We start from the raw sequence: 27,067 nt of genomic DNA, 5'->3' as shown, positions 1-27,067 counted from the left end.
GAGAGAATATTTTAGTTAGAGAAGTTGGTGGTGCCTTGAATTGTTTTACATAACAAATGAAAAAACAGATGCTGCTATCTTTTAATAGCTCCTTTGGGGCAGTTAGTTGAGACCCTATGAGACCTACTTGCCTCCCTATTGTTTCTAGTTTTCTAAAGAAAATCCCCTATGATAAGGTAGGTTGTAAATAGTCATGACTCAAAGCCAGGAGAGCCAGAGAAGGATACAGAGGGAAGACTAGAAAGCCAGGGGATGTATTTGATCAAATAAACAATGTGAAAAAATGTAATGAATGAAAGATTTTTATCAAATTTAATGAACTGAATGACTAAATGAAAATTTGATGAGTGAAAAATAGCATTCTGGCAAACAGATGAGTGGAATTAGACTACATCGTATAGCTTCCTTCACACTGATTTAAATGCAATCACATCTTTCAGAAGTTTACCACCCATGGTACCACAGCTGAATATAAAGGTATCACCCAAAAACAGCTTACCAAACTTGAAGCAACTGTATTCTCCTTTTTTAAAAAAAACTTTTTATTGGAGTATAGTTAACAGTATTGTCGGAGAAGGCAATGGCACCCCACTCCAGTACTCTTGCCTGGAAAATCCCATGGATGGAGGAGCCTGGTAGGCTGCAGTCCATGGGGTCACTAAGAGTCGGATACTACTGAGCGACTTCACTTTAACTTTTCACTTTCATGCACTGGAGAAGGAAATGGCAACCCACTCCAGTGTTCTTGCCTGGAGAATCCCAGGGACGGGGGAGCTTGGTGGGCTGCCGTCTATGGGGTCGCACAGAGTCGGACACGACTGAAGTGACTTAGCAGTAGCAGTGACAGTATTGTGTTAGTTTTGGGTGTACAGCAAAGTGAATCAGTTTTAGATTGTTTATTTATATCATTTAGCTCAGTCGAAAGAATCTGCCTGCAATGCAGGAGACGCAGGTTCGATTCCTGGGTTGGGGAGATTGGAGAAGGGTATGGCTACCCCCTCCATTATTCTTGCCTGGAGAATCCCATGGACAGAAGAACGTGGCAGGCTACAGTCCTTGGGGTCATAAGAGTTGGACACAACTTAGCGACTAAACCACCACCATTACAGACTTATTACAGAGTATTGAGTAGAGTTCCCTGTGCTATACAGTAGGTCCTTATTAGAAGCAACTCTATTTTTATTTTAGGTTTGCATCAAGCACTTGCCAAGCTCAAGCTGATTTACATGTTTTAACGCTCCCTTTCTGACACAGACAGATGCAACGATCAGGACACTAGAACATCCTATAGAATTGGGGATACCTGGAGCAAGAAGGACAACCGGGGGAACCTGCTCCAGTGCATCTGCACGGGCAATGGCCGTGGCGAGTGGAAGTGTGAGAGGCATACATCCCTGCAGACCACATCTGCAGGTGAGGCACGGGGCCCCGGGGACCCAAACGGGGGCACCTTGCACTAAGCATTTCCGCAAAACCATCTTTCCCTTGGTGTGCCCTTGAAGGATGATGTGGCTATGAAGCTGAGTTCCTTTGCAGACTGTTAGTTAAAACTTTGTTTACTATCAAGTTTTTTAAACTTAAATAAAAATGAAACTAAAATGGATCTTGGGGGAAAAAAACTAATTTTAGTTCCAAGAGGTTAAACTGGTGGGCAAGAAAAATTACTAATATCATGAAACCTACATGATTTATATACAAAGATATAAATAAATATACTGAGATCTGTAGATCGATACACATGTGAATATTCATATATATACCCTTGTATATGTATGTGGAATATCTAAAGTACATTTTAATGGAAATGAGAAACTTTTGCTGAGTTACATGATCCCTTGATTCTTCTGCTGGGAAGAGGGGGAAAAGTACATTTGTTCTTTCTCAGCATGGCATATATCTCCTTACCCTGACATTCTATTCTTTTTGTTGTGAAAACAATCCTCTATGTGTGGTTTCCATGCTCCAGCAAACTCTGTTGCATTCCATAAAATAATGCACAGTCATTTTCTTCATGTGTTGGGTTTCACATTTGAAAAATTCAGAGGAGTCCTAGACATGGGAAGGAATGACATAATAATATAAGCTTTTTTAAAAAAATAAGTTTTAATTATTTCTAGTACAAGACTAGGATCTTTGCATTATAGCTTGTTTTGTAAGAATCTAAAGAAAGAAAGAGGGCAGTCAAGAATGGGTACTTCTGTTATTATTCTTGCTCTATTTTGTCAAGTTTTCACTATACAATGCACTAGCATTATTGTTTAGTCTTTCATCTAGGTCATTTAGCAAAAAGTATTAATTACTTACTTGGATTTGCCTCCTTTTGATGAGTGTTCATCTTGCCATGAGCACTTCAGAAGGAGAACAAGATTGGATTTGATAACATTTTTTGTTATTTGATTACTTTCAGTAAAATTGCTGCTAACCTAAAAAAGAAACAATTACTAATCTCAGCTTACTGAAACAGTTTAAATTAAAAAGAGTAGAGGTTAATGGGGAGTAAGCATTCATTGACTGCTATCTATTTTTATTAGTATTACTAATATTAATACTGAAATGGCTCTGTTCAAAAAAGTCTGAGAGACATGGGGTTAAACCAATAAAAACTTTCTTCTATAGGAGCTTAATATTCCTTTGCATTGTGACTCTCCCAAGTGGGGTGTATGAAAACAGATGCCATATTCCCCTGATATGTGTGACCTTGGGACCATTGCCTATGAAGTATTTGGGTTCCATTGTTACTCTGAAAGGAAAAATGTCTTAAGAGGATTGCCTTAGAGAGATGCTGAATTCAGTCTACCAGTCATTCTAGCTTCAGTTCTAATTCTGCTCCTCCTTGGGCCTGACCCCCAAGAGAACAGATTTCTATGTGTAAAGAAAAGATCAGCATATTCTGTTGTCTTACTCTGAAATGAAAGCTGTCTTAAGAGGATTGACTGATTTTAGGGAAAAAACCACAACAGAATTCCCAAATAATCTTTGGAGACACGAAATGTGGAAGGTGGAGGGCTAGTGAATAGGAAATCCAATATGGGTGCCCAGGGCATGGTCTGAGGAGCTCAGAGTTACATCGATGGCGAGAGGTCTGCTGCAGAGCTGCAGAGACTTCTCAAAATAATATCAGGAAGAGAGATGCCCAGATATTTTGGGCTAGTGGGAACTGCTAAGAGATGGTGAGACAGACCATTACAGGCCAAGGGAAAAGCCTGGGGACAGCTCAGGGTACAGGAAGGGATAATGAGAAGCTCAGTGCAGATGAGGCATAGAACAAAGGATAAAGTGGTCTGAACTGAATGAAATGGAAAGAATGAAGTGAGCTGATCAGAGGTTAGGTGTAGAGGACTGTAAAGTCATGGGCTTTGGCTCGCTGAAATGAGTAAGCAGTCGTTGGAGGTACCTGCTCTGTGGAGTGGCAGAATAATGTCGGTGATTTGGAAATACACTCTTGGTAGCTCCAGGTAAGCTGGAAGGTAGAGAACACTGGGTAGCCTCTTATGGATTATTTCTTAGGCTGAGTGCCAAAGCTAATGCAAAGAGGGAGGGGCATTTCTTTCCAATCCCAGCTCAGTAAGAAGACAGATTGTAGAGTCATCTGGATGAGACCTTGAAGATTCTGGAAAAGTACTCCAGGAAGTAGCTTTCCCTTAACCAGCTCTGTGACTTTTCTTTCTCATGTCCTCAGGATCTGGCTCCTTCACTGATGTCCGAACGGCCATCTACCAGCCCCAGCCTCATCCTCAGCCGCCTCCGTATGGTCACTGTGTCACAGACAGCGGTGTGGTTTACTCTGTGGGGATGCAGTGGCTGAAGACACAAGGGAATAAGCAAATGCTTTGCACTTGCCTGGGCAACGGAGTCAGCTGCCAAGAGACAGGTCTGTGTTATCTTTTTTTAAAAAGGGGACCAATGACTTTCTTATTATTTAGACTTTGAAAGGCAATACATTCATTTACCAAAAAATGTAAAACAATAAAACAAGAAAAGTTTATAACCTTACCAGCCTATGATAACAACCATGGTTGGCATTTGATATCTATTTTTTCAGTCTTTTTAATCTATGTGTTTTCTTTCCTGTAGTAAGTATTAAGCTACTGTGTATTTTTTATCTGTCTAAAATGTTACAAGTGGTTACTTTCTGAGTAAACTAATCCATCCCTATTTAGTACTCTAAATCCCAAAGTTCTGAACCTTTGTGATGTAAACTTCTTTCAACAACCTGGTGCAACTCTTCTGGGCTATAAAAGTGGTAGAAATTGTAGCAATAATAATTGGTGCACTTGACTTTTCCCCTAGTACAGCTTCTTGTATTAATTCTTATAGCACCAACAGAGCCATATATACCCCTGCAGGATCACTTGAGCAGCATCCTTAATTAACCTATAGTAATATATTGGGTTGGCCAAAAATTCATTCGAGTTTTTCAGTAACACCTTAGAGAAAAACCCGCATGAACTTTTTGGCCAACCCAATAGCTTTGCAAATGGGGAACTGAGGCATGGCTGCTGAGGTGGTAACAATGGATGTCAGAAGAAGAACTCGGGTGTTGTTCTACCCACAAAAAAAATGTGGCTTTCTGAGTAAGGTATTTTGATAACACTATGATCTGGTTAATACTTATAGCTAGTCATAGTCATAGTACTTTTTCCCCCCTTTGAGGACACAAGGTCAGCCTCAGTTAAGTGGAAAATAAGGAACAATAGTGGGAGACAAGTGCAACTCTGTTTCCTGAGACCCTTTTGGTTATGCTTGTAGCTGTAACCCAGACTTATGGTGGCAATTCCAACGGAGAGCCGTGCGTCCTCCCGTTCACCTACAACGGTAAGACTTTCTACTCGTGCACGACCGAAGGGCGGCAGGACGGACACCTCTGGTGCAGCACAACTTCCAATTATGAGCAAGACCAGAAATATTCTTTCTGTACAGACCATACTGGTGAGTATCCCAGGGGAAAACGCAACAGTGAGAAAACCCCATTTCTCATGCTCTGTTTTTATTGGCCAGCAAGCTGGGCGTTCCTTTCAAGGCTACACTTGAGAAGTACCACCTTTGTGTTATCTGGACCCAAGGGACATGGATGGAACTAACTTTACAGTTAAAGATCCTCCCAAGTTTCCCAGTCGTCTTGGGAAATGACACCAAGGGAAAAGCCCTTCAGTGCATTTATTTTTGACACATTGGGATCATTATGTGATTAAAGATGCTTGTATGGGAAAATCAGTAGGCACTCCCCCAGGCTGAAGACTACACAGAAGGCAGGCCTGAGTGCTCTTGCTTTTGTTTTGGCTAAAACCATGATTTATTCAAAGCGACCATTTAATCTTTTTCTTTCTGGCTGGAAAAATGAGAGCAAAAATTGGATTTAAATCTGCTTGAAAGGTGAAGGTGAATACACTAAGGAGGCTTAGAACTGTATTATTAGACATCTTTTATTCTGAGACACACTCTGAGTTAGTTGCAGAAACTTGGCTAGTCTAGTCACAGTAATTCCCCACTGTACATTGGGAAGCTCAGTTGCAATCTTTTTCTTCTGACATGTGTGTTGTTTTGGACAGTTTTGGTTCAGACTCGAGGTGGAAATTCCAATGGTGCCTTGTGCCACTTTCCTTTCCTGTACAACAACCACAACTACACGGACTGTACTTCTGAGGGCAGGAGGGACAACATGAAATGGTGTGGGACCACGAAGAACTATGACGCTGACCAGAAGTTTGGATTCTGCCCCATGGCTGGTAAGACGAAGCCCTTGTAGGCAGTCGTTTGTGGTGTAAGACCGAAGAATAATGTTTGGCTTACTTCTGTTTCACGCATTAAGACTTAATTTTTAGACAGCAGAAAACGTCATGATCTAAATGTAATCAAATATTTAAGAATTATATAATTATTCATATGATTTATAAGAATTATATAATTATTTAAAAGTATAAGAATTATATAATTGTTTATATGATTTTAAAATCCCACTGTTATAAAATCCCACTATTATATATGTAGGGGTCTGCCCTGGTGGCTCAGGTTAAAGCCTCTGCCTGCAATTTGGGAGACCTGGGTTTGATCCCTGGGTCCGGAAGATCCCCTAGAGAAGGAAATGGCAACCCACTCCAGTATTCTTGCCTGGAGAATCCCATGGACGGAGGAGCCTGGTGGGCTACAGTCCACGGGGTCGCAAAGAGTCGGACACGACTGAGTGACTTCACTTTCTGGCTTCCCTGGTGGCTCAGACTGTAAAGCATCTGTCTGCAATGCAGGAGACCTGGGTTTGATCCGTGGGTTGGGAAGATGCCCTGGAGAAGGAAATGGCAGCCCATTCCAGTATTCTTGCCTGGAAAATCCCATGGACGGTGGAGCCTGGAAGGCTACTGTCCATGGGGTCACAAAGAGTTGGACATGACTGAGCGACTTCACTTCACTTTATATGATTTTAAAATCCCACTATTATAAAGTCCAAAAACATGTAAATACAATAAAAATACTTTTAAAAAGTCTGGAAATACACTTTTTTTTTTTTAAACAGGTGTGTCTTTTGTAAAAAGCACACAGCTGAGTAGCTGAAAACATGCAAGTGACTGCCGCAGTCACAGACCTGCAGTATTTACATACAGCTTTAGAATAAGGTCTATCACTTATTAAACACCAAAAGGACCCAGACTCTATATTTTCCAATCAGTAGGGATCTTGTTTTAAAAGGCCATGCTCTAGTTTGTGTGAATGAAGAAAGGAGAACCAATACCTTTTGTTTTCAAATTTTGAGAGCCACTAGACTACAGTTGATTTTCTGATAGTAGAATTAAGAATCCATGTGCTGCAGTCAAGTGTGAATATGAGGCAATGAAACATCAGAAGGAAACTATTAATACTTAGGCTTACTTTTATTCCTCTCATTTCAGCAAAAGAAAATTTGGATTTAGAAGGAAAACACATATTAACTTACAATTCTATACCCATACACGTTGTTTCCCTTTGATCTAGAATAAACTGAAACTAGAAAAAATGTTATGGGACAGTAGTCAAATCCAGTTTTCTAGAACATTGCAAACCCCTTGAATGGGTAGGCATAATTGTGGTTAACATCCCTTAACCATACTGTAATTTTTCCTTACAACAAACATCATCTTCAGACTATGTTTTCTCTCTCTGGTAGTCAGAGCTCAGTGAATTTTTGAGGCACAGAAGACTTCCAAGAGAGTTCTTAGGATCACCAAACCAGACTGATAATATTGCATACATTTTAGCCCTTGTGATCATTTATACAGTAATGCATTTCTCTTCTGTTTCCAAACAGCCCACGAGGAAATCTGTACAACCAACGAAGGGGTCATGTATCGCATTGGAGACCAGTGGGACAAACAGCATGATATGGGCCACATGATGAGATGCACATGTGTTGGAAATGGTCGTGGAGAATGGACATGTGTCGCCTACTCTCAGCTCCGAGGTATGTGCACTTGTTAATGAAAATAGCTGAGAGGACAAAGAATACAGAGAAGCAGACTTCTTCGTGAAAACTTGTGCTTTACCAAAAGCAGGAGAAGAAGTATGCAATGCCACTCCATTAGCCTACTGTGTTGGATAGGTTTTGCATGTTAGACAGCCAGTTAAGAAAATCTGGCAGAGCATTTCTAAGATTCTGAAACATTCCCAGGATGTAAGTACTTAGGCTGAGCCAAAAAGATGACTTCAGAGAATAGAACATGATCACTTGATATCACTTGATCCTTTTAGCTTAAGGAAATGGCAGCCCACTCCAGTGGTATTGCCTGGAAAATCCCATGTACGGAGGAGCCTGGTAGGCTACAGTCCATGGGATTACAAAGAGTCAGACACTACTGAGCAACTCAAGTTTCTTTCTTTATGCTGTTGGATTCTTGTCTAGAAAAGACTGGTCAATTTTTGTAAAGAAAAGAGACCGTGCTATTCTAAAATCACATCTTGGCAGATCTCCTTTAATTCAAGGAGACAAAGACATAAAGACCAATTTCTTTTGTTCACTCGAGTTTTTCCCCTTTGGACCCTGGTGTATGATATAAGGGTTGTTGATCTATTAAAACTATTTTAGTGTTTCTATTTCTTTGGTTTGAAAAATAAGACTTAGGTAGAGCTCTGGGTTGATAAATAGTCCATGTAGCCTCTGTGTTGACATTGGCCTGGACTTGTTCTCCTTTTATGGGGCCCAATGGATGACACAATCCAGGTCTAATACATATGATGTTGCAGAGCTGCAAAGGACACTAGGAAGGCATCCAGACCAAGCCCTCATTTTACAGAGGAAGGAACTGAGGCCCAGAGAGGGAAGTAATTTCTTAGGATCTCAGCAAGTTAACAACAGAGTTGGCCTGATTTTGTTGTTGTTGTTAACTTTCCAAATGTCATTTATGGTATTCTATTTACACATTCCAAGTATCTCCCTAGCCCTGCTATTCCAGAGATGAGACCATCGCATCATGCTGGGTATCATATTAGAATGTTTAATCTGCCTCCTATTTATTGTAACAAGCAGAGATCTAAAGGTCATTTTGAACCCAGCAAGAACTTGTTCCGAAAGTTAAAATTTGTTGTATATACTTGTATCTCTAATCTGTACAAGTTTATAAGAGAGAATTTTTTTTTTTTTTTGCAAGAAGTGTAGTACTGACTAAGCTTTGGAAAAAAATGTTTATTCTATGCCAGTAGAAAAGTTATTTTAGTGGAAGATGTTGCTAATTAAGTGGAGGGAATTATATGCTTCGAAAAGTGTAGCTTCTTTTATTTCATCAGTGAAACTTAAAAGTTCTCCACCCATCCCACTGTTTCCTAAACAGATCAGTGCATCGTCGACGGCATCACTTACAATGTGAATGACACATTCCACAAACGTCATGAAGAGGGACACATGCTGAATTGTACCTGCTTCGGTCAGGGCCGGGGTCGGTGGAAGTGCGATCCTGTTGGTAAGTAGCCTTGTGTCTCTAGTTGGATTTAAACACTGAGTATAGCTAGCAAGTTTCAGATAAGGAGAGTTCTTTGATATTACTTGATTGAAACTGGCTCTAGACTTTGATCATGGCCTGCAGAGAGCTTGGCAAAGTCTTTTCTCTAATCATGGATCAATATCTAAACTTGAGAGTGGTAGTCAATTTATTTTTGCTGAATTTGGTAACACATGAAGGTTTCCTTTAGTTGAAACAAATCTGTTTTTTGGTTCTGAATCATAAAGATAATTCATGTCTGAAAGAGAACTTTCCTTTGCTGACTGTGCAATAATGTGGACAAATGATTATGCCAGTAAATATCTCCTTCCCAAATTCCTTATTTTTCTTAGCTGCCCTTTTAATAGATCTAAGCAAATAGTGAGGGTTGGGCCTTAAAAGAGCTCTGTTACCAGCTTTAAGGTAATCCATTAATATTCCTTTACTCAAAGAGACATATTGCTCACCCAGAAAACAAACTGATCAGATGAGTTTTTTTGACCTGCGATTGTCAAAGCTGTGAGAGGCCTGAAAGGCTTTCTTAGAAGCTGCTCAGCAAGTTATTCACTAGTTGAAATTTAGCTCAGTTCATTTATATGTAAAATTAAGTCATCCACATTTTGAAGACATGTATAAAGTGGTATTTTATCTTTGCTCTTCAAATGGTAAACTGTTTGCATTAAGATGGGTAAAATATAAAATTAATTTATTTTTCTCAAATTAAGATTCAGGTTGTCAGTATATACTGAAATCTAAATCTTAACATTTTTATTTAGAAATGTTATTCTTTTAGAAAGCTAATTATTCCTCCCAATGGGTACTTTTTGACCATTAACTGTCCAGTAAGGTATAAGATACGAACAAAACATTTTTGAACTGCTATATTTGTAAGGACAGTTGCAAGTTTTTATTAAAACTAAGAATCTGTGCACTAGCACACCAAATTCACATTTGTCACTTTAAGTTTTGAAGACTGCTTAATAGTCTACTTGTGTATGTTTCAGATCAATGTCAGGATTCAGAAACCCGCACCTTTTATCAAATTGGAGACTCATGGGAGAAGTATTTGCAGGGAGTCCGGTACCAGTGCTACTGCTATGGCCGTGGCATTGGGGAGTGGGCCTGCCAGCCCTTACAGACCTATCCAGGTAAGTAGCTTTATGCCACTGTATTATAAAATACACGGCAACATCAGTGTTTATTAACACTCTGAGGCCGAAATTGGTATCTCCTCCTTTTCCTATCTTTTTCTCATTTCACTGTCTAGTCATTAATCGAATATTTTTTACTTAAATGGTTTTCCTTTCTCCCTAGTCAAGTAGGAGTAGAAGGCTGTGAAAAAGTGCCTGCATGTAAATTTGTTTCTTAACATTGTAGAACATTCCATTAGGTTAAAACACTGGCTAAATTTCATTTCTCATCTGTACCTGTAAGTAGAAACCATGGAGTAACCGATGCTGGGAGTAAAGGTCAGGATTTTATGTTATGTTTCTTAACAGAAAGATTGCATGGAGAAATCTCATGAAATGCATACACATTCATTCATGTGTATCATACACATGATATGTATTCATTCAGTGTTTCATCCAGGCCCTTTTTTTGTCAGAATGTTCATGTGTTTGATCTTTTGGAGTCTGGAACAAAATATCCTGGGTCCAGAGTTGAGTAACTTGGTCAGTTCTCTGCCCAGGCTGTTCAAATACTTAAAAATGTTTATTACTGGATTTTTTTCAGGTCACAGGACATAATGCCTAGCTGGAGGTGTTATTCATTTTTTAAAAAATTGAATTTAATTTTTGCTGAGTGATGAGTTAACAGTAAGATGGGTTGAATTCTGAAACTAATTTTTAGGCATCGTGGACTTCCTGATAGCCCAGCGACCAAGATTCTGCTCTTCCACTGCAGGGGGCATGGGTTTGATCCCTAGACAGAGAAGTTCCACATGCCTTGTGGTGTGACCAAAAAATAAAATTAATTTTTAGGCATCAGTTACTTAAGCAATATCTGAGATCAAAGTCTCTTGACTCTCTGCTAAGTTAAGATGTGGCCTATATTCAGAAATAGAGAGATCGTCAGGACATTGGAACCTACCTATGACAGAAATCAAGATTCAGTTAACTAAATCCTTTTTTAATGTGATAAGAGATTTACTGTCATAAAGAAAAAGATATGGAACAACTTGGCCAAAAACAGTGTTTGCCAAGACATGGATCCAGGTTTGTACATGCTGCTAAGTAGATACAGGTCAAGCTTCATTCATTATTTCCTCAGCTGTAAGACAGGAAGGTTTTAGCTGATTACCTTTAAGTTCCTTCCAGCACCAACAAACTAATAATCTGTGATCCTAAAAACTGTTCATATATACCCTTTCTGAACTTAGAAGAGCCCGTCCTCTCCCCTGGCTTCAGGCTCTGTCTGGGCTACTGAAGATGACTTTGCTTAACAGGTTCTCAGCATAGATTGACCTGGCTCTTAAACTGTATTTTGTGGTAGATTTGTGTGTAGGAATCACTTAAAATAATTTTTTTTGTTCAATAATTTTTAAAGCTCTGCAGAATTACTGTAAGTTCAGAAAGTATATAACTGAAGCTTTTTTTTTTTTAATGATACAACCAAAGGATCAGATCAGATCAGATCAGTCGCTCAGTCGTGTCCGACTCTTTGCGACCCCATGAATCGCAGCACGCCAGGCCTCCCTGTCCATCACCAACTCCCGGAGTTCACTCAGACTCATGTCCATCGAGTCAGTGACATTTCTAAAAAACCTCTTACTGTCTATTTATGATTCTTACTGGTGTGGTGGTCTTGAAAGTGATTTCCTTCTTGGTGAATTAGAGAGAACTTTTTTTGCTCTCTCAAAAGTAAGCCTGTTCACATAACAGCTTGCTGGAAGCCTGTAGGTTGACACGCCAGAGATGAAATCTAAACGGGAGGGAATCCTCCTGTGTTGGACTTTTATGTTTTGACCTTGTTTCTACTCTTCATAACAGAAGAGCCCATTGAGCATAGAGGCGATTTCAGCAGAGAGGAGATTGGCCTCAGTACACAGTCTGGGTCTTATCTGTGTGTTTGGTTTACTCAATGGTTCCTGCCTGGCTTGTGGGGCTTTCAGAGTGTGGGAAGGATGATGGAACAACAGATCACCAGTCCGTTGTCTCTGAGCCTTGCCCTGTTTGTTCCTCCTACAGAGGATTCAGTAGAGTTGTTCAAACTAACAGGAGATAAGAGGCATTTGGTTTGTCAATAAACAACCAGGAAAGCACAGATCTCAGCAAACTAAATAAAGAAAAAAAGGGCTGAGTTGCAAATGCATGAATGTTTAACTTCTCCAGGGTCACCATTACTGGAAATTATTCATTTGGGCCTTATTTCAAACTGGCTTTGAAAGTATAGACATTTTGTCATATCTCTTCATAACTATTTCATAATTAGCATGATTATATTGAATAAGAGAGGGAGTCAAGTTTTCACAATGGTGTGAGTCATTGCTCAGGTTACTTTACAAAGTTTTACCAATTAACCAATATCAAAAGGATTATCAAAATGCTAAGTCTAAATAATGTAAATGATGTCAGAATTTTCAAATTTCTTGTCTTCTAATCATATGTGGAAAAAGTGGCATAGAGTGATAGCTGGAATTTAATTGACCTTACAAATCATGGATAATTTTTTACTCTCTGAACAAAATTGTGCTAAATGCAAGATATCTTATTACTGTTTAGGGTAGTTCCCTTAAAGGTGAGCGATGGTACAAGCCTAACATTGAAAACATAGGGTTTCAAACCAGCACTTGAAATTTTAGAGGAAACCTTATGTTGCTTTGCTCCATCACTGAGTAAAAACCTCTGAGTCACCTGTTTCTTTTTCCTCCCCTTTTCTTCACTATCCTCCTCCTTGTGGACATAGCAGCATGATTAAGCTTAAAGGTAGGCAGTAAAGGTCACTTATGTTATCTAAAACTTAATTTTGATAAACATGTAACCATCATAATTTTTTTAAGATTTATTTATTTTTAATTGGAGGATAATTGCTTTATAGTATTGTTTCTGCCATACATCAACATGAATCAGCCATAATCATCATGATCTTTAAAATTTAAGACTATTTTTAAGCAGTTTTAGGTTCACAGCAAGATCAAAAGGAAGGTACAGAGATTTCCTGTGTTTCCTCTGCTCCCACACAGCACAACATCCTCTAATATCAACATCCCCACCAGAGTGGTACGTTTGTTACAATCAATGAACCTACTATTGGCATTTAATCATCCGAAGTCCTTGGTTAGCTTTAGGAATGACTCTTGGTGGTGTACATTCATGGCATCATAAACTTTTTTCTCTCAAAATCATGGTTGTTAAACTAAAATACATATCAGGCATCTCTTTACATGAGGAAATTATGGTAGGATTTCTTTTAAGGATCAATATTTAAACAGCCTTATACCAATTATTATAATATAAAAATGTGATAGTTCTATATTTACTGATTATGGGAGTAAATAATCACATCTCTAAAATTTTACCTCAATGTTTGTTTTTAAAAATGTATTTATATTCATATATATATAATGGTGAAGGAGTGATTCAAAGAGGGTTGTGGAATTGACTTCTGCCAGTTAATTAAAACAAATACCCTGCCATGGTCTATGAAATATACACTTTAGAATTAAAAATTGAGAATTTTATTAATTTTGGTTTTTGTACAGCTTACAAATATGTGTATTAGATGAAATTAAGATTTAAAGAATGTTTATTAGTCTTGAGCCAAACTTTGAATTATTCTCATCATGGAAGCAAGTATATTATTCTAGAACTTTTAAGTCTGTCCAGATATGCAAGTTGTATATTTGTTCTGCTAGAGAAAACTTTATTTTCAAATAAAATTTAATAGTGAGGATAATAATTAAGTTTGAAAATTCAATATTTTTTCTACGACCTTATGGAAAACTTAAATCTGTTAATAATCTGCTGAACTGCTCTAGCTAACATGCAAAATTTTGCTCTGTTTAACAGAATGTCAGTTAGAAATTCTTGGAAACATTATTACAAGGAACTTTATTTCTAATAAGTTGAACATTGAGTGACATCATAAAAAAGACAGTATTTAATAGTGTTCTGTTCTGCAGGCATAAATTTTCCATTTATTTAATAATTATCCTAAATAGAATCTATCCTATTAAGAAATTGATTCTACTTCTCTTGTTTTGCCTTAAAAAAAAGCAGAAGAACCAAAACCACACACTAAATTTGTTGATAATAGTTTTACACATTAAAGATGTGGAAATATTAAATTTAGTATACACTTCAAAATGTCATTTTATTGATAACTACTTTTGAAAAAATATAATTTTGATCTCAGCAATTTGATCAATCAATGGAATGATTTTAGAGCAAACTTATTGAATAAAAATAAAACATTTTCTGAAACTGATAGGATATTAGACTGAGAGGATGAGGAATAAAATTGAGTCTTTAATTATTACCTTTGTCTGTTTGTCTAAGATTCTACCCCATTTAGAAATGTGTTTGTTTTACATCATGTCATATGGCCTTTGGAATGTTTTTTCTTTCTTGATGGTAGATTTGTCCTTGATGAAAAGCTCCACAAGCTAGAATTTCCTTCAAAGACGTTTAGTATAAGTAAATGAAGTTTGTATTCTGTATTACATTATTTGTGTTAGAGTGGTTCCACAGTTTTCTCACAATTCTTTGAAAAAGGAGAAGAAAGCAAACTAAGTGGCATTTAAAAATTTATTTTATTTGCTTATAAATAAGTTTGAGTTGCATTTTTCATGTGAAAGACAAGAAGCTATCTGCTAAAAAAGAATTTGTCTCATAGAGAACAGACCTGTGGTTGACAAAAGGAAGGGCATAGGGAAGGCATGGAGTGGGAGTGAAGGGTCAGCAGGTGCAAACTATCATACACGAAATGCATGAGCCACAAGATCCTACTGTTTAGCACAGAGAACAATATTCAATATCCTGTAATAAACCATAATGGAAAGGAATATAAAAAAGAATATATATATGTGTGTGTGTGTATGTATAACTGAATCACATAGCTGTACAGCAGAGATTAACACAATATTGTTATTTGACAGTGATTAATTAAGAAGAAAAGGATTTGTCTCATTGATTTCCAATGTCAATATGTAAAAAATTAACTCCAGATAATTTTTATTGTGCTCCCATTTACTCATAAGCAAAACTGTCTTTACTGATGGCCATCCATGTGCACTAAATTTTAAGTTGAAGTAAGGGAATCCTCAGGATCACCAACTCTCATATTTTCATTTTCAGATACAAGTGGTCCTGTCCAAGTAATCATCACTGAGACCCCAAGTCAACCCAACTCTCACCCCATCCAATGGAGCGCACCAGAATCATCTCATATTTCCAAGTACATTCTCAGATGGAAACCTGTGAGTATCCTGCTCAGAAACCTTGGATATTGAAGCTCTTGATTAATAGATTCTGGGGACTTCCTGGTGGTCCAGTGACTAAGACTTCCTGCTCCCAATTCAGGAGACTCCTGTTCAGTCCCTGGGCAGGGAACTAGATACTGCGTGTCATATCTAAGTTTGCGTGCCCAACTAAAAGATGCCACGTGCTACAACTAAGATTAGGTGCAGCGAAATAAAGAAAAGTAAATAATCGAATATTTTTTTTAAAGGAGAAGGAAATGAACAGATTCTGAAAATGTGTTTCAGTTTTTGAGCCAGTAGATCTGACGAACTATTCACTTGGCATTATATTTGTTTAGTGACCAAACAATATGTGGTCAATCTAATTCACATATAGACTTAGCTGTCTTTTGGTATTTAGGAGAACTTAACTCTTCATGTTAGAAACATCTTGTTTGTGAGTAGAAATGATAATGCTTAAAATTATTCTTACCCACCACGGGAAGAGAATCTAAAGTTTTTAAAAGTCTTGCAACTCCATCAAAGGGAAAGAAAACTACTGGCATCATTTTCCATGATTTGTAAAACAAAATAGCTAAATTAATATCTTTCTTTTTTAATTCACTGTTTAAGTGATTGTTTCTTCTTTTTTTTTTTGACCATGCCGCATGGCCTGAGGGATCGTAGTTCCCCAACCAGGTGTTGAACCTGGGCCATGACAGTGAACACCCCAAGTCTTAACCACTAGACCTCCAGGGAATTTCCATGATCATTTCATAAAACCTTACTTTCTAATCTTTGCAGTTATTTGGATAGAAGGGAGAGATGATGAGAGAAAAGTATAGATGAAGGATAGTTAGTGTATTTAATGAATGACTTTGTGACTCCCCACTAATCATCTAGAAATTGAAGAAACCTCACTAAGGAGGATATTGATCTATTAAGTCTCACTAGGGAGGATATTGATCTATTATGTTGTAGTTTCTCTTACCCTCTCAAGCCTGCCCTTATATCTCTCCAAAATGTATGACATTAATTTGAGAAACTATTTAAGCACAGGAGAAAAATGCCCATTTTAAATCACAGCTATTGGTTTCTAGGAACTAAAAAAGCAAAGTAAAATAAAACATTTGACCAACTCATGGAATTGTATTCAATTCTTTTTGAAAAATTCAAGCTGTTGAAATCATTCTTTTTCTTCTCTCACCCATTTTTTGTTAATGTCCACAGTATATGTAGTAGCCATTTGCAGAACTTTTTGTCTAATGATGTTAGTCGATGGGATGAATATATTTCCCCTCTAACACTTTCTTGTCTCTCATTTCTCTTCATCGATTTTATTTAATTTAAACTTAACTCTGAAGTATTTGTGAGACCACAGTAATAAGGGATAATTGCACATAGGCATAAAATGTATATCAGGGCTTCCCAGGTGATGCTACTGGTAAAGAACCCACCTGCCAATAAAGGAGACTTAAGAGATGTGGGTTTGATCCCTGGGTCGGGAAGATCCCCTGGAGGAGGGCATGACAACCCACTCCAGTATTCTTGTCTGAAGAATGCCATGGACAGATGCCTGGTGTGCTACAATTCATAGGGTCACACAGAGTCAGACACGACTGAAGCGACTTAGCACACATATAAAATGTGTATAATAAGTTAGAAAGTCTCCAAAGAGTGGAGGTTATTTCTTTGAAATTTTTTAACACTTTTAGGTTTTTCTTTAATATTTGTCACCTGATAGTTTATTCTTGAGTATTTTCTTCTAATAACAAACCAAAAATTTCACATTGAGCAAAAGGCTTACTATTAAATCTGAGCTAATTATAATGACTACTTTTAATGTTTTTCACAAGGTGTTTAAATTTAGAGAGTACCAGGATCACTTTCATTTATTTAAAAATTATAAAGGGACACTAGAGTATCTGAATTATTGAGGAACTGGTTGATTGGATAATTTTGTAAAATCACTGGCTATTAAAAATGTATTTTGACTTATATTAGTGTAGAATATTTATACTTAAAATGGTCTCAACTTGTTTGAAGTAAGGATGTTTCTTTTTTACACATTTTATTGCCATAAATTTTGTGATCCATGATATTAATAAATTCGGACAGGATGTGAAAATATAAACTGGAGACAAAGATTAAATAAACTGAGAGCACATTCTTCTGCAGTCTTGCCCAAAGTTGGCTAACCACTTTTGATGGAGTAGTTCATATCCAAGAATGAGTCATAAAACCAGAGCAGCGTTAAGCCTCATATGTGATGGTCCCGGGAACTGAGTCATGAAAGAATATTATGCCTTTGCTCTGTAAGAAACTTGGTTTGTATCCCACTAAATAAATATAGACTATAAAGCCTTTTCCCACTTCAAAGAGGAATATATCCCAGTTCATTGTGGAAATTTAAAAATTGGGAAAGGCAAAACTTGGGTTGCTGTTATTAAACTGAATAGTTAATCTGGCAAAAAGGAAGGTGCCCAGGGCCTCCCTTTGTGTAATCTTGGGCATGTCACATACTCTGTTTCTTCATCTGTAAAATCAGGACAATAATACCACTAACTTGGAGGAGGTAAGAGATAAACCTTAAATAAGAGAATGGAAGGAAAACAGCACGGAGCATGGAACATAGTAAACCATCAGTAAATATTAGCTGTAATAACCATTATTATTAACATTAACAAATTCTGCTGCAGGTTTCTATTCTGATCCCAATTTTCCGTGATATCCCCCTCAAATGGAGCTTCATAGACTCCTCGTTCTTCTTTGAAAAATGCTCCACATCCTCTCCCAGCATTCATCTTTGTAAATTCTTGTGTGATTTTTTTTTTTTTTTTTCACTTAAATTTTTAGAAAAATTCTCCAAACCGCTGGAAGGAAGCTACCATTCCTGGCCACTTAAACTCCTACACCATCAAAGGCCTGAGGCCAGGTGTGGTATACGAGGGCCAGCTTATCAGCGTCCAGCACTATGGCCAAAGAGAGGTGACGCGCTTCGACTTTACCACCACCAGCACGAGCCCAGCAGTGACCAGTATGTACCCCAGTGGCCCGTCCATCTGTGCCTGCCTTTCTCAGACCTGGGCTGCCCAGAGGAAGTGCTTTCCTTCTCGATTCATCTTCTTCCGTGGATGAATATGAATACTCACATTTTATTTTTTTTTGTTGTGCTGGTCTTCACTGCTGCACTGACTTTCTCTAGTTGCAGTGAACTGGGGCTACTTTTTGTTGCAGTGTGGGCTTCCATTCTGGTGGCTTCTCTTGTTGAGCATGGGCGCATGGGCTTCAGTAGCTGTGGTGCATGGGCTGAGTTGCCCTGTAACATGTGGGATCTTAGTTCCTGGACGCAGGGATCAAGCCTGTGTCCGCTGCACTGGCAGGTGGATTCTTAACCACTGGGACTAATGGGGAAGTCCGGCAACTACATTTTTTTTTTTTAATGGTATTTTACAGATGGTGGTAGTAAGTTTTATCCGTGGCTGAAGGCTCTTTGTCCTCTCTGTGACTCTAGGCAACACTGTGACGGGAGAGACCACACCCTTGTCTCCTGTTGTGGCCACCTCTGAGTCGGTGACTGAAATCACAGCCAGCAGCTTTGTGGTTTCCTGGGTCTCGGCTTCGGACACTGTGTCTGGATTCCGGGTGGAGTATGAGCTGAGTGAAGAGGGAGATGAACCACAGTACCTGGGTGAGCTCAATGTGTTGATGACCAGCTGCTGGCAGATTCTGCTGGGGGTGGGGATGGGCGGGGGGGCATCCACGCAGGTGGCCTGGGAAGTTTGGAACTAGTTGGCCCTCCAGTGTGAGGATGGAAAACAACTGACCCTTTTTAGAACCAACCTGGGTGTTTCCTAAACCATGCTCACTTTCCTGGTCCCTGGTGGGAGCTGTGTTATGTGTTAGCCTGGGCACAGGTCCACATAACAATAGTGTGTTCTTCCTGGAAGTAATTGCCAGCATGGGGACTGTTAGCTTTGGGAGAGACACAGTACCCTTATTCATGCTTTTCAGATTCTCATGTGTAACAGACTTTTAAAAACTTTATTGTGGAGAAATATACACACTGAAAAGTACACAAATCATAAACATAGAACTCAGTGAATTTTTATAAAAAGAACACACCCACGTGACCAGGACCCAGATCAAGAAAAAGAACATCCCTCCTCCCCCATCATCCCTCACCCATAACCACTACTTAGACTTCTAACTACAGAGGACAACGTTTACAAATTTGGGGGTGGTTTAAAATTATATATCCTTAGAGAAAATATTTGAGAAAGGGGGAAAAAAATTATCTCATAGTGCACTGATAATTACTGACTATACATTAGTATATTTCTTTATAGTTTTCTTCATTCATTCCCCCCACCCCCATGAATATATAGTTTTAAAACTATCCTTCTCAAAGGTTATGGAGTCATTAGAGGGATTGGTATCCTCTGATAGTAACCTTTCCCTTTTATTTCAAAGATCTTCCCAGCACAGCCACTTCCGTGAACATCCCTGACCTGCTTCCCGGCCGAAAATACACTGTGAATGTTTACGAGATATCCGAGGAAGGAGAGCAGAATTTGATCCTGTCTACCTCACAGACCACAGGTATGTGTGGAGTGAAAAGACTTTTTTTCCCCCTGTGAAACAGACCTGTAGCAGTATTTGCTGCTTTTCTCATTTCTTCCTTTCTTTGTTAGCACCTGATGCCCCTCCTGACCCTACCGTGGACCAAGTTGATGACACTTCCATTGTCGTTCGCTGGAGCAGACCCAGGGCGCCCATCACAGGTCAGCTTAGCTGCCTCTTCTTGGCTCCTATGTTAATCTTGTTGCCCTAAGAGGTGAGGGAGTGGATTCTGATCTATGAGCAGGCAAATCACTTATATATCTCTACTGTAATTACTGGACCACAGTGTAGATATATGTGTGTCTGTACAGCCTTACCTTCTTATGAATAATTTCCTCTTAAATATGTCTTAATTAACCTGTTTCACACAAACATGCACACACACAATCACACAGGCACAAACCTCGAAATCCAGCTCATGGATTTATTAAACAAGGCATTCCCATGATAGAAGAGGGGTAATTCTTCTGAAAACCTCACTCTGAGACTTATTCTTAGAGGCAGCCAAGATGCCTCATTAGCTCATTAGGTGATTTAACTGTTTCTGAAGTTCTTAAAAGACATAGACAGGCTAGACAACTCTGGTTCCTTGATTGCTCCCATCATCTAGAGCTCAAAGAAAAAGAAATCGATTTAACATGAATATTTTCACCTCCTGGCTTCTCTAATAGACATTTATTAAGGATCTCAGTCTTTGAGGATGATTTTTATTATTAAAAAGCTTTGCATGACTATTCTTATTTAATCTTTGGACTGAACAGTCCTTATAAGAAGTAGCACTATTGAATGAGTCCAGAAGAATTGCTCACTCTTCAAGAGTGATCTACCAAGATGCTAAGGGCTATTAGGAAAGGGGAATTTATGCCTTTTGAAACCTGTGTTTCATCAGTGTGTTTTACTGTTTTTCTCCTGAATCTGCAGGATACAGAATCGTCTATTCCCCATCCGTAGAGGGCAGTAGCACAGAACTCAATCTTCCTGAAACGGCCAACTCTGTCACTCTCAGTGACTTGCAACCTGGCGTTCAGTATAACATCACCATCTACGCTGTGGAAGAAAATCAAGAAAGTACTCCCGTCTTCATCCAGCAAGAAACCACTGGAGTCCCACGTTCAGGTAACCTAAAGCTGCTTCTTGTGCTGTCTTACCTTTTAAGGCTTAAGAAAGTTACATCTTGAACCTCCCTTTTGCCAGAGGAACAAAACCAACCTTGGCTTGTGTTCACTCCATGAGCCTACTAGGGACAATCAGACGTGTAAGATCAAAGAATAATTGTCTCTTTGGGGGGTTTATTTTGTCTCTGTCTACGGTTCCTATATGCAAGTCATCCTATAGATTACTCTATCCCTGAACTTATGAAATTTAGCTGAAATGTTCTCACTGTAAAGTAACTAATAAAAGCTGGCTATTGGCTTTCCTGATTAAAAATTGACAGCATAAAGCTTTCATATTTTCCCCAAGAAACCTAAGGGGTAGTTCATCTGTTGCTCTTAAGTATTAAAAAAAAGATTCATTAAAGTAAAAACCACATTTTTTTCTGTTGTCACAAGAGTTTGCTTAGGGGTTTTGGGGGGTATGTGTATTTTAAACCCCCCATTAGGACACTTCATTTGATGGAAACTCATCTGCTTACATTCACATTTTACATAATAGTTTTAAATGTCAAATGTAAGCAAGATGACTAAACCATGAAAATATAACCCCAAAAATGTGTTCTTAGATTTAAAGAGAAAACAGCTTTGCTCTGAAGAGAGGGGCTCTATGAATTGCCTTATACACATTTGGCAAACTGCTTTTTAAAAATAATCCTCAGCAGGAATTGCGAATGACCGCTTGGCTCTTGTCTGTTAGATAAAGTTCCCCCTCCCAGGGACCTGCAGTTTGTGGAGGTGACAGATGTGAAGATCACCATCATGTGGACACCCCCAGAGAGTCCAGTAACCGGTTACCGTGTGGATGTGATCCCCGTCAACCTGCCCGGGGAGCATGGGCAGAGGCTGCCCGTCAGCAGGAACACCTTTGCAGAAGTCACCGGGCTGTCCCCTGGGGTCACTTATCACTTCAAAGTCTTCGCCGTGAACCAGGGGAGGGAGAGCAAGCCTCTGACGGCACAGCAGGCAACCAGTAGGTTTGGGGTCCTTTATCTCTACCCTCCCTTTCCACTTGTGATCAATGGGCAGCACTCCATTCACTCCTGGGTTCACAATTAGAAACAGGAACATACTCAGAGGACAGGAAATGTATAGCCTCCATAGAGGCTAAATGGTAATCCATTTCCCAAATACATGGGGACATGACATGAAAGGAGCAAAACTTAGCCTAATTTTCCTTGCTAATGGAGACATGGATTGAAAATTTGAGTACTATTTGTGTAACTAAATATACCTAAGTCAGACTTCAAGTATAGTCTCCTAATCCTTTTATAGCAGAATTATTTATAAATAGTAATTACTAAAACATTCAATGTATATTAAGCACCAGGTCATATGCTCAGTTCTTTATTATCCTCATATTTAATCCGCATTTTGAGTTAATAAGGAAGGTCTTATTATTATCCCTACGGGATACATGAAGAGACTGAAGCTTATAAAAAATGCTGCAACTTGTAAAGTAACAGAGCTGAGAAATGATGGAGTGGGGATCCACATAGACCTATGTCTTTTTGACTCCAAAGCCCATGCTTTGTTGTTATACTTGACTACCTCTTAAACATTTCCTCCCTCTGAAAAGTGTTTTAAATTATTGTAGGGAAATTGCCAGTTATCACACTCAAGAAGAAAACCAACAATTTATGTGATTCTTTGTGCTAGGGCAAACTCACCAGGGTCTTGCCATGAATCTGAGGTTCTGAGTATATGTTATCATTTTTGTCTCATCTGAATCAGGTGAAAGTTACTTTTATTATTCAAGCAAAGGATTAGTCATTGAATAAATGCAGAAAACGTCACTGTGCTCCACGTGGAACTTTCTTCTTACCGTCATTTTAATGGGTTTATTTCTGTTTTCTTCACCTATTTGGCTCAGAGCAGAACAAACTATAGCTTCACAAGTACTGGCTTTTGTTTTTAAATACCATCTCTGCAATGTTAGTGTAATTTCTGAGGGTAATGGGAAAATCATGCTGGAAAATTATAAACTTTCCACAGGATCAAAGTCAGGCAAACACAGTGAGTGATTTCTCATGACTGACAAGAGTTTTGGGAGGTTCTCTGTAGCACTCAGTCTCTTCTTCATGGCTCAGTATTTCCAAGGTTATGATCTTTGTTTCAACCTTGAGAAGAAAGAACTTAGAAAATTCAGTCAAGCTTTAGGATTTCAGTATGATAATTCTGAAGTGCAGCTATTTCTTGATGTGTTTCTTCTCTTTTTCTAGAATTGGATGCTCCCACCAACCTCCAGTTTATCAATGAAACTGATACCACGGTTATAGTGACCTGGACTCCACCTCGCGCCCGGATAGTTGGGTACCGACTGACCGTGGGCCTGACCCGGGGAGGCCAGCCCAAGCAGTACAACGTGGGGCCCGCAGCCTCGCAGTACCCACTGAGGAACCTGCAGCCTGGCTCTGAGTATGCTGTAAGCCTCGTAGCCGTGAAGGGCAATCAGCAGAGCCCCAGAGTCACCGGAGTCTTCACCACTCGTAAGTCAAAATTTAAATGTCTTTTCTTGGTGATGTCTCATCTGTATTTACATTCTCTCTCCTTCATCCATTTTTTAAGAAGTTAACTTAGGGAATTTCATGGCGGTCCAGTGGTTAAGACTCTCTGCTGTCCCTGCCTAGTTCCCTGGTCAGGGAACTAAGATCCCACAAGCTGTGCAGTGTGGCCAAAAAAGAACAAAGTTAACTTAAAAATTTTGTACAAGTTTTAAATAATTATTTTTAATTTGAAAGAGATATTTAAAGTGGTCCTACTCAAAGTGTGATCCATGGATCCACTGCTGCTCTGTGAGTTGTTTGTTACATGGACTAATGAGCTTATGCCAGAATGGATCAAGGAGCACACTGTTCAGTTAATACTTTTTTGAAGCAAAGTTTTCTTGATGAAGGAAGCAGTGGGTTATATGATATATGTTACCAAGATCCTTATTTCCTCCTAGACCAGTACTTTGAGTAGCATGGTTTAAGACACCCAAGTTATTCGAAAATTGAATGCTACTGAATTAAATGAATTTACTAAATACTAGTTAAGGCAAGAAAAAAATCAGCCATTGTGTCTACATCCTGATACTTTGAGCATCGAACGACAGCATTAAATGTGGAAGAAAAACATCTACCAGTTGAATAGAAACCAACAGGACAAGAAGCTAAGGAAGTAATGAGTGTTGACAACAGCAGATTAAAGTACTTCTGCAGAACAGGATAGCTTTTTTTTTTTTTAACTTTTCTTAAATCACTCTCAATTCCGCAGAAGGAAAAATATTGACAGTAATTTTTGGTCATGTCTGTCTTTTGCTCAACACTTTACAGGAAGTGACCTTAAATCTCTTTCATGTCTATATCACAATAGAGGATTGTATTCATGAGTTGATTTCTATTAAATTCGTATTCATGAATTGATTTCTATTAATGCATCTCATTTACATTACAAAGAAATATGAGACCCATAATTTCTAGATAAGCATTAATTGCTGTTTTTAGCTCATTTTGAATTACAGAAGGACCTAACTTAACACTTTTTCAGCATATATTGCAACTGTGAACTAGCTTGCGATTTCCTAAAAGCTTTCCACAAATCTTACTCTAACTTGAAAAATAGATGTTAAAAAGCATTCAAAAAGTGAATATAAGTTTAGTTTATAAATTACTGTGGAATTTATTTCACACAAAGAAAGTGTCTATAAAATTTTCTTTGTAGGAATTCATAATTTACTAAAAATGTATTTCTATTTAAATTGCATGTATAAAGCTTGGCAGTAAATGCTTTTTCCTAAGTAACTACTAGTCATAAACAAGTAAAACGTACTTTTTATCTATAAGCTGACCTTTGAATTTTGCTATTTTATGTTATATGTTACTAAGACTCTAAAATCTATTAACATGAGATCAGTATCTTTGTATTTCTTATAAATACCTGCTTCTTATAGATGACATTCATTGCATTAGAACAGAGAGTTTAGTAGTCTTTTACTGACCACTGTTATCTTTTTTACTTTTTAACATGAAACATATTTTACATAGTTTCCTTTTGTTGGATAAATGCCTATAAAAGAATAAGCATCTTGTTTATTTTATTGGAAAAATAGTTGATTTACAATGTTGGGTTAATATCTGCTGAACAGCAAAATGACTCAGTTATACATATGAAAATATATTCTTTTTCATATCCTTTTCAATTATGATTTGTCACAGGATATTGTGTATAGGTCCCTGTGCTGTACAGTAGGACCTTGTTGTATATCCATCCTATGTATACTAGTTGAACTTTGTAAGCCCAAACTCCCAATCTTTCCTCCCCCACCTCCCCTTCCTTTGGCAGTCGCAAGGGTGTTCTCTGCATTTGTGAGACTTTTTTTTTTGTAGATATGTTCATTTGTGTTTTATTTTAGATTCCACACGTAAGTGATATATGGCATCTGTCCTTCTTTCTGACTTCATTTAGTATGAAAATCTCTAGATCCACCCATGTTACTACAAATGGCATTCATTCTTTTTCATGGCTGAGTAATATTCTATTTTAATGTATGTACTACATCTTTATTCATTCATATGTTGATGGACATTTAGGTTGCTCCTGTGTCTTGGCTGTTGTAAATAGTGCTGCTATAAATCTAGGGATGCATGTATCTTTCAGAATTATAATTTGTCTGTGTATATGTCCAGGAGTGGAATTGCTGGATCACATGGCAACTCTATTTTGAGTTCTTTTGAAAAACCTCCATACTGTTCTCCATAGTGACTGCACCAATTTACATTCCCACAACAGTGTAGGAGTGGGTCCCTTTTCTCCACACCCTCTCCAATGTTTTTTACACTTGATCTTAGCCAAAAGGCCGAGAAGCGATCCCAATGTTTTTTATTTGTAGACTTTATAATGACGGCCATTCGGATTGGTGTGAGGTGGTATCTTATTGTAGTTTTAATTTGCATTTCTCTAAGAAAAAGCATTTTTAATGATACTAACAATAATAAGTGGCATGGGTGGGGCAGTTATTGGCTATTTCAAGTACTTTTGGAGACTTTGATATATTGGACATGTTATTTTATTGTGTACACAGTACATTTATAAAAATAAAATTTTATTTGAGTTAACTGACAAAACTTCTTTTATTAGATAAAAGTTATGCTTTGCATATAGTATGCTTTCAAAAAATATTTGTTGACTAGATGATTGTGAAAACAGCTCAATCAAAGTTAGGTTTAACATTTTTTTCTTTGGCTACACTGTGCAGCATGCACGATCTTAGTTCCCTGACCAGGGGTAGAATCCATGCCTTCTAAACACTGGACCACCTGGGAAGCCTCCCCATACTTTAGATTTAAATAAGCTTCTGTTAGCAGGGAGTTCTGAGGTTGTGAATATCAGCTGGACTTGCATATTTTTGGAATTGCTCTAAGTTTCTGTAGTTTTTTTTACTGTTACCAAACTAAATTCTGGAATAACTTTTCTGGGTTTTATAACTTGTACTAAATTCTTAAGAGCATATGGTGGGGGTAGGAGAGCTGTTTCTGGGGGAAAACCAGCCTACTCCTTTATAAATAGGGCAAATTTTATTTTTTTAACATCCAGGCTGTCCTTCACCTAACAAGACCTGCCAGAATCCATAGCTCATACAGTCACATTCTTTGTTTGCCATCAGTTTGTGGGTTTGTGGTTTGGAGGGTTTCCCGTAATGGTGTTCCCAGGCAGAGAGCATCATCTTAAACTTGGGAACCTTTTAGCTGGCTGGCTCAAGCAATAGAAAACACCCAATCGTAAAGCCCAAGACAGTTGAGAATGTTTTTTTTGAAAAAATTGTGGCTTTCCCAGATGTTCAGTGAAGGAAACTGACTGCTCCCTGAATTGTTTCTTGTGGTCATTAAATTGTCACTCAGGGATGGCCATGGCATTTTGGCAAAGTCAGTGGCAACCAAATAGTGTATGATTTCAGTGAGTCTGGAAAGGCA

At 38.3% G+C, this 27,067-nt stretch overlaps 1 protein-coding gene across 12 annotated transcripts in view; it reads left to right on the top strand.

Moving 5' to 3' along the window:
- The window catches only part of FN1 (fibronectin 1), a 69,297-nt gene that overhangs the window by 7,339 nt on the left and 34,891 nt on the right, over positions 1-27,067 (top strand). For all 12 annotated transcript variants that reach the window (XM_027566795.1, XM_027566890.1, XM_027566865.1 and 9 more), the window contains exons 6-20: positions 1,255-1,413; positions 3,680-3,871; positions 4,750-4,929; positions 5,550-5,726; positions 7,277-7,429; positions 8,793-8,921; positions 9,944-10,087; positions 15,236-15,357; positions 18,196-18,376; positions 18,854-19,030; positions 19,813-19,941; positions 20,034-20,123; positions 20,884-21,078; positions 21,814-22,086; positions 23,336-23,602. In XM_027566795.1, coding sequence (XP_027422596.1) covers positions 1,255-1,413; positions 3,680-3,871; positions 4,750-4,929; positions 5,550-5,726; positions 7,277-7,429; positions 8,793-8,921; positions 9,944-10,087; positions 15,236-15,357; positions 18,196-18,376; positions 18,854-19,030; positions 19,813-19,941; positions 20,034-20,123; positions 20,884-21,078; positions 21,814-22,086; positions 23,336-23,602 — 2,568 coding nt within the window. The remainder of the gene's footprint in view (positions 1-1,254; positions 1,414-3,679; positions 3,872-4,749; positions 4,930-5,549; positions 5,727-7,276; positions 7,430-8,792; positions 8,922-9,943; positions 10,088-15,235; positions 15,358-18,195; positions 18,377-18,853; positions 19,031-19,812; positions 19,942-20,033; positions 20,124-20,883; positions 21,079-21,813; positions 22,087-23,335; positions 23,603-27,067) is intronic.

Source organism: Bos indicus x Bos taurus, chromosome 2 (genome assembly GCF_003369695.1).
Source record: "Bos indicus x Bos taurus breed Angus x Brahman F1 hybrid chromosome 2, Bos_hybrid_MaternalHap_v2.0, whole genome shotgun sequence".
NCBI classification, from domain to species: domain Eukaryota; kingdom Metazoa; phylum Chordata; class Mammalia; order Artiodactyla; family Bovidae; genus Bos; species Bos indicus x Bos taurus.
The sequence above is the reverse complement of the archived record's forward strand: the minus strand, read 5'-3'. Positions and strand labels throughout refer to the sequence as shown.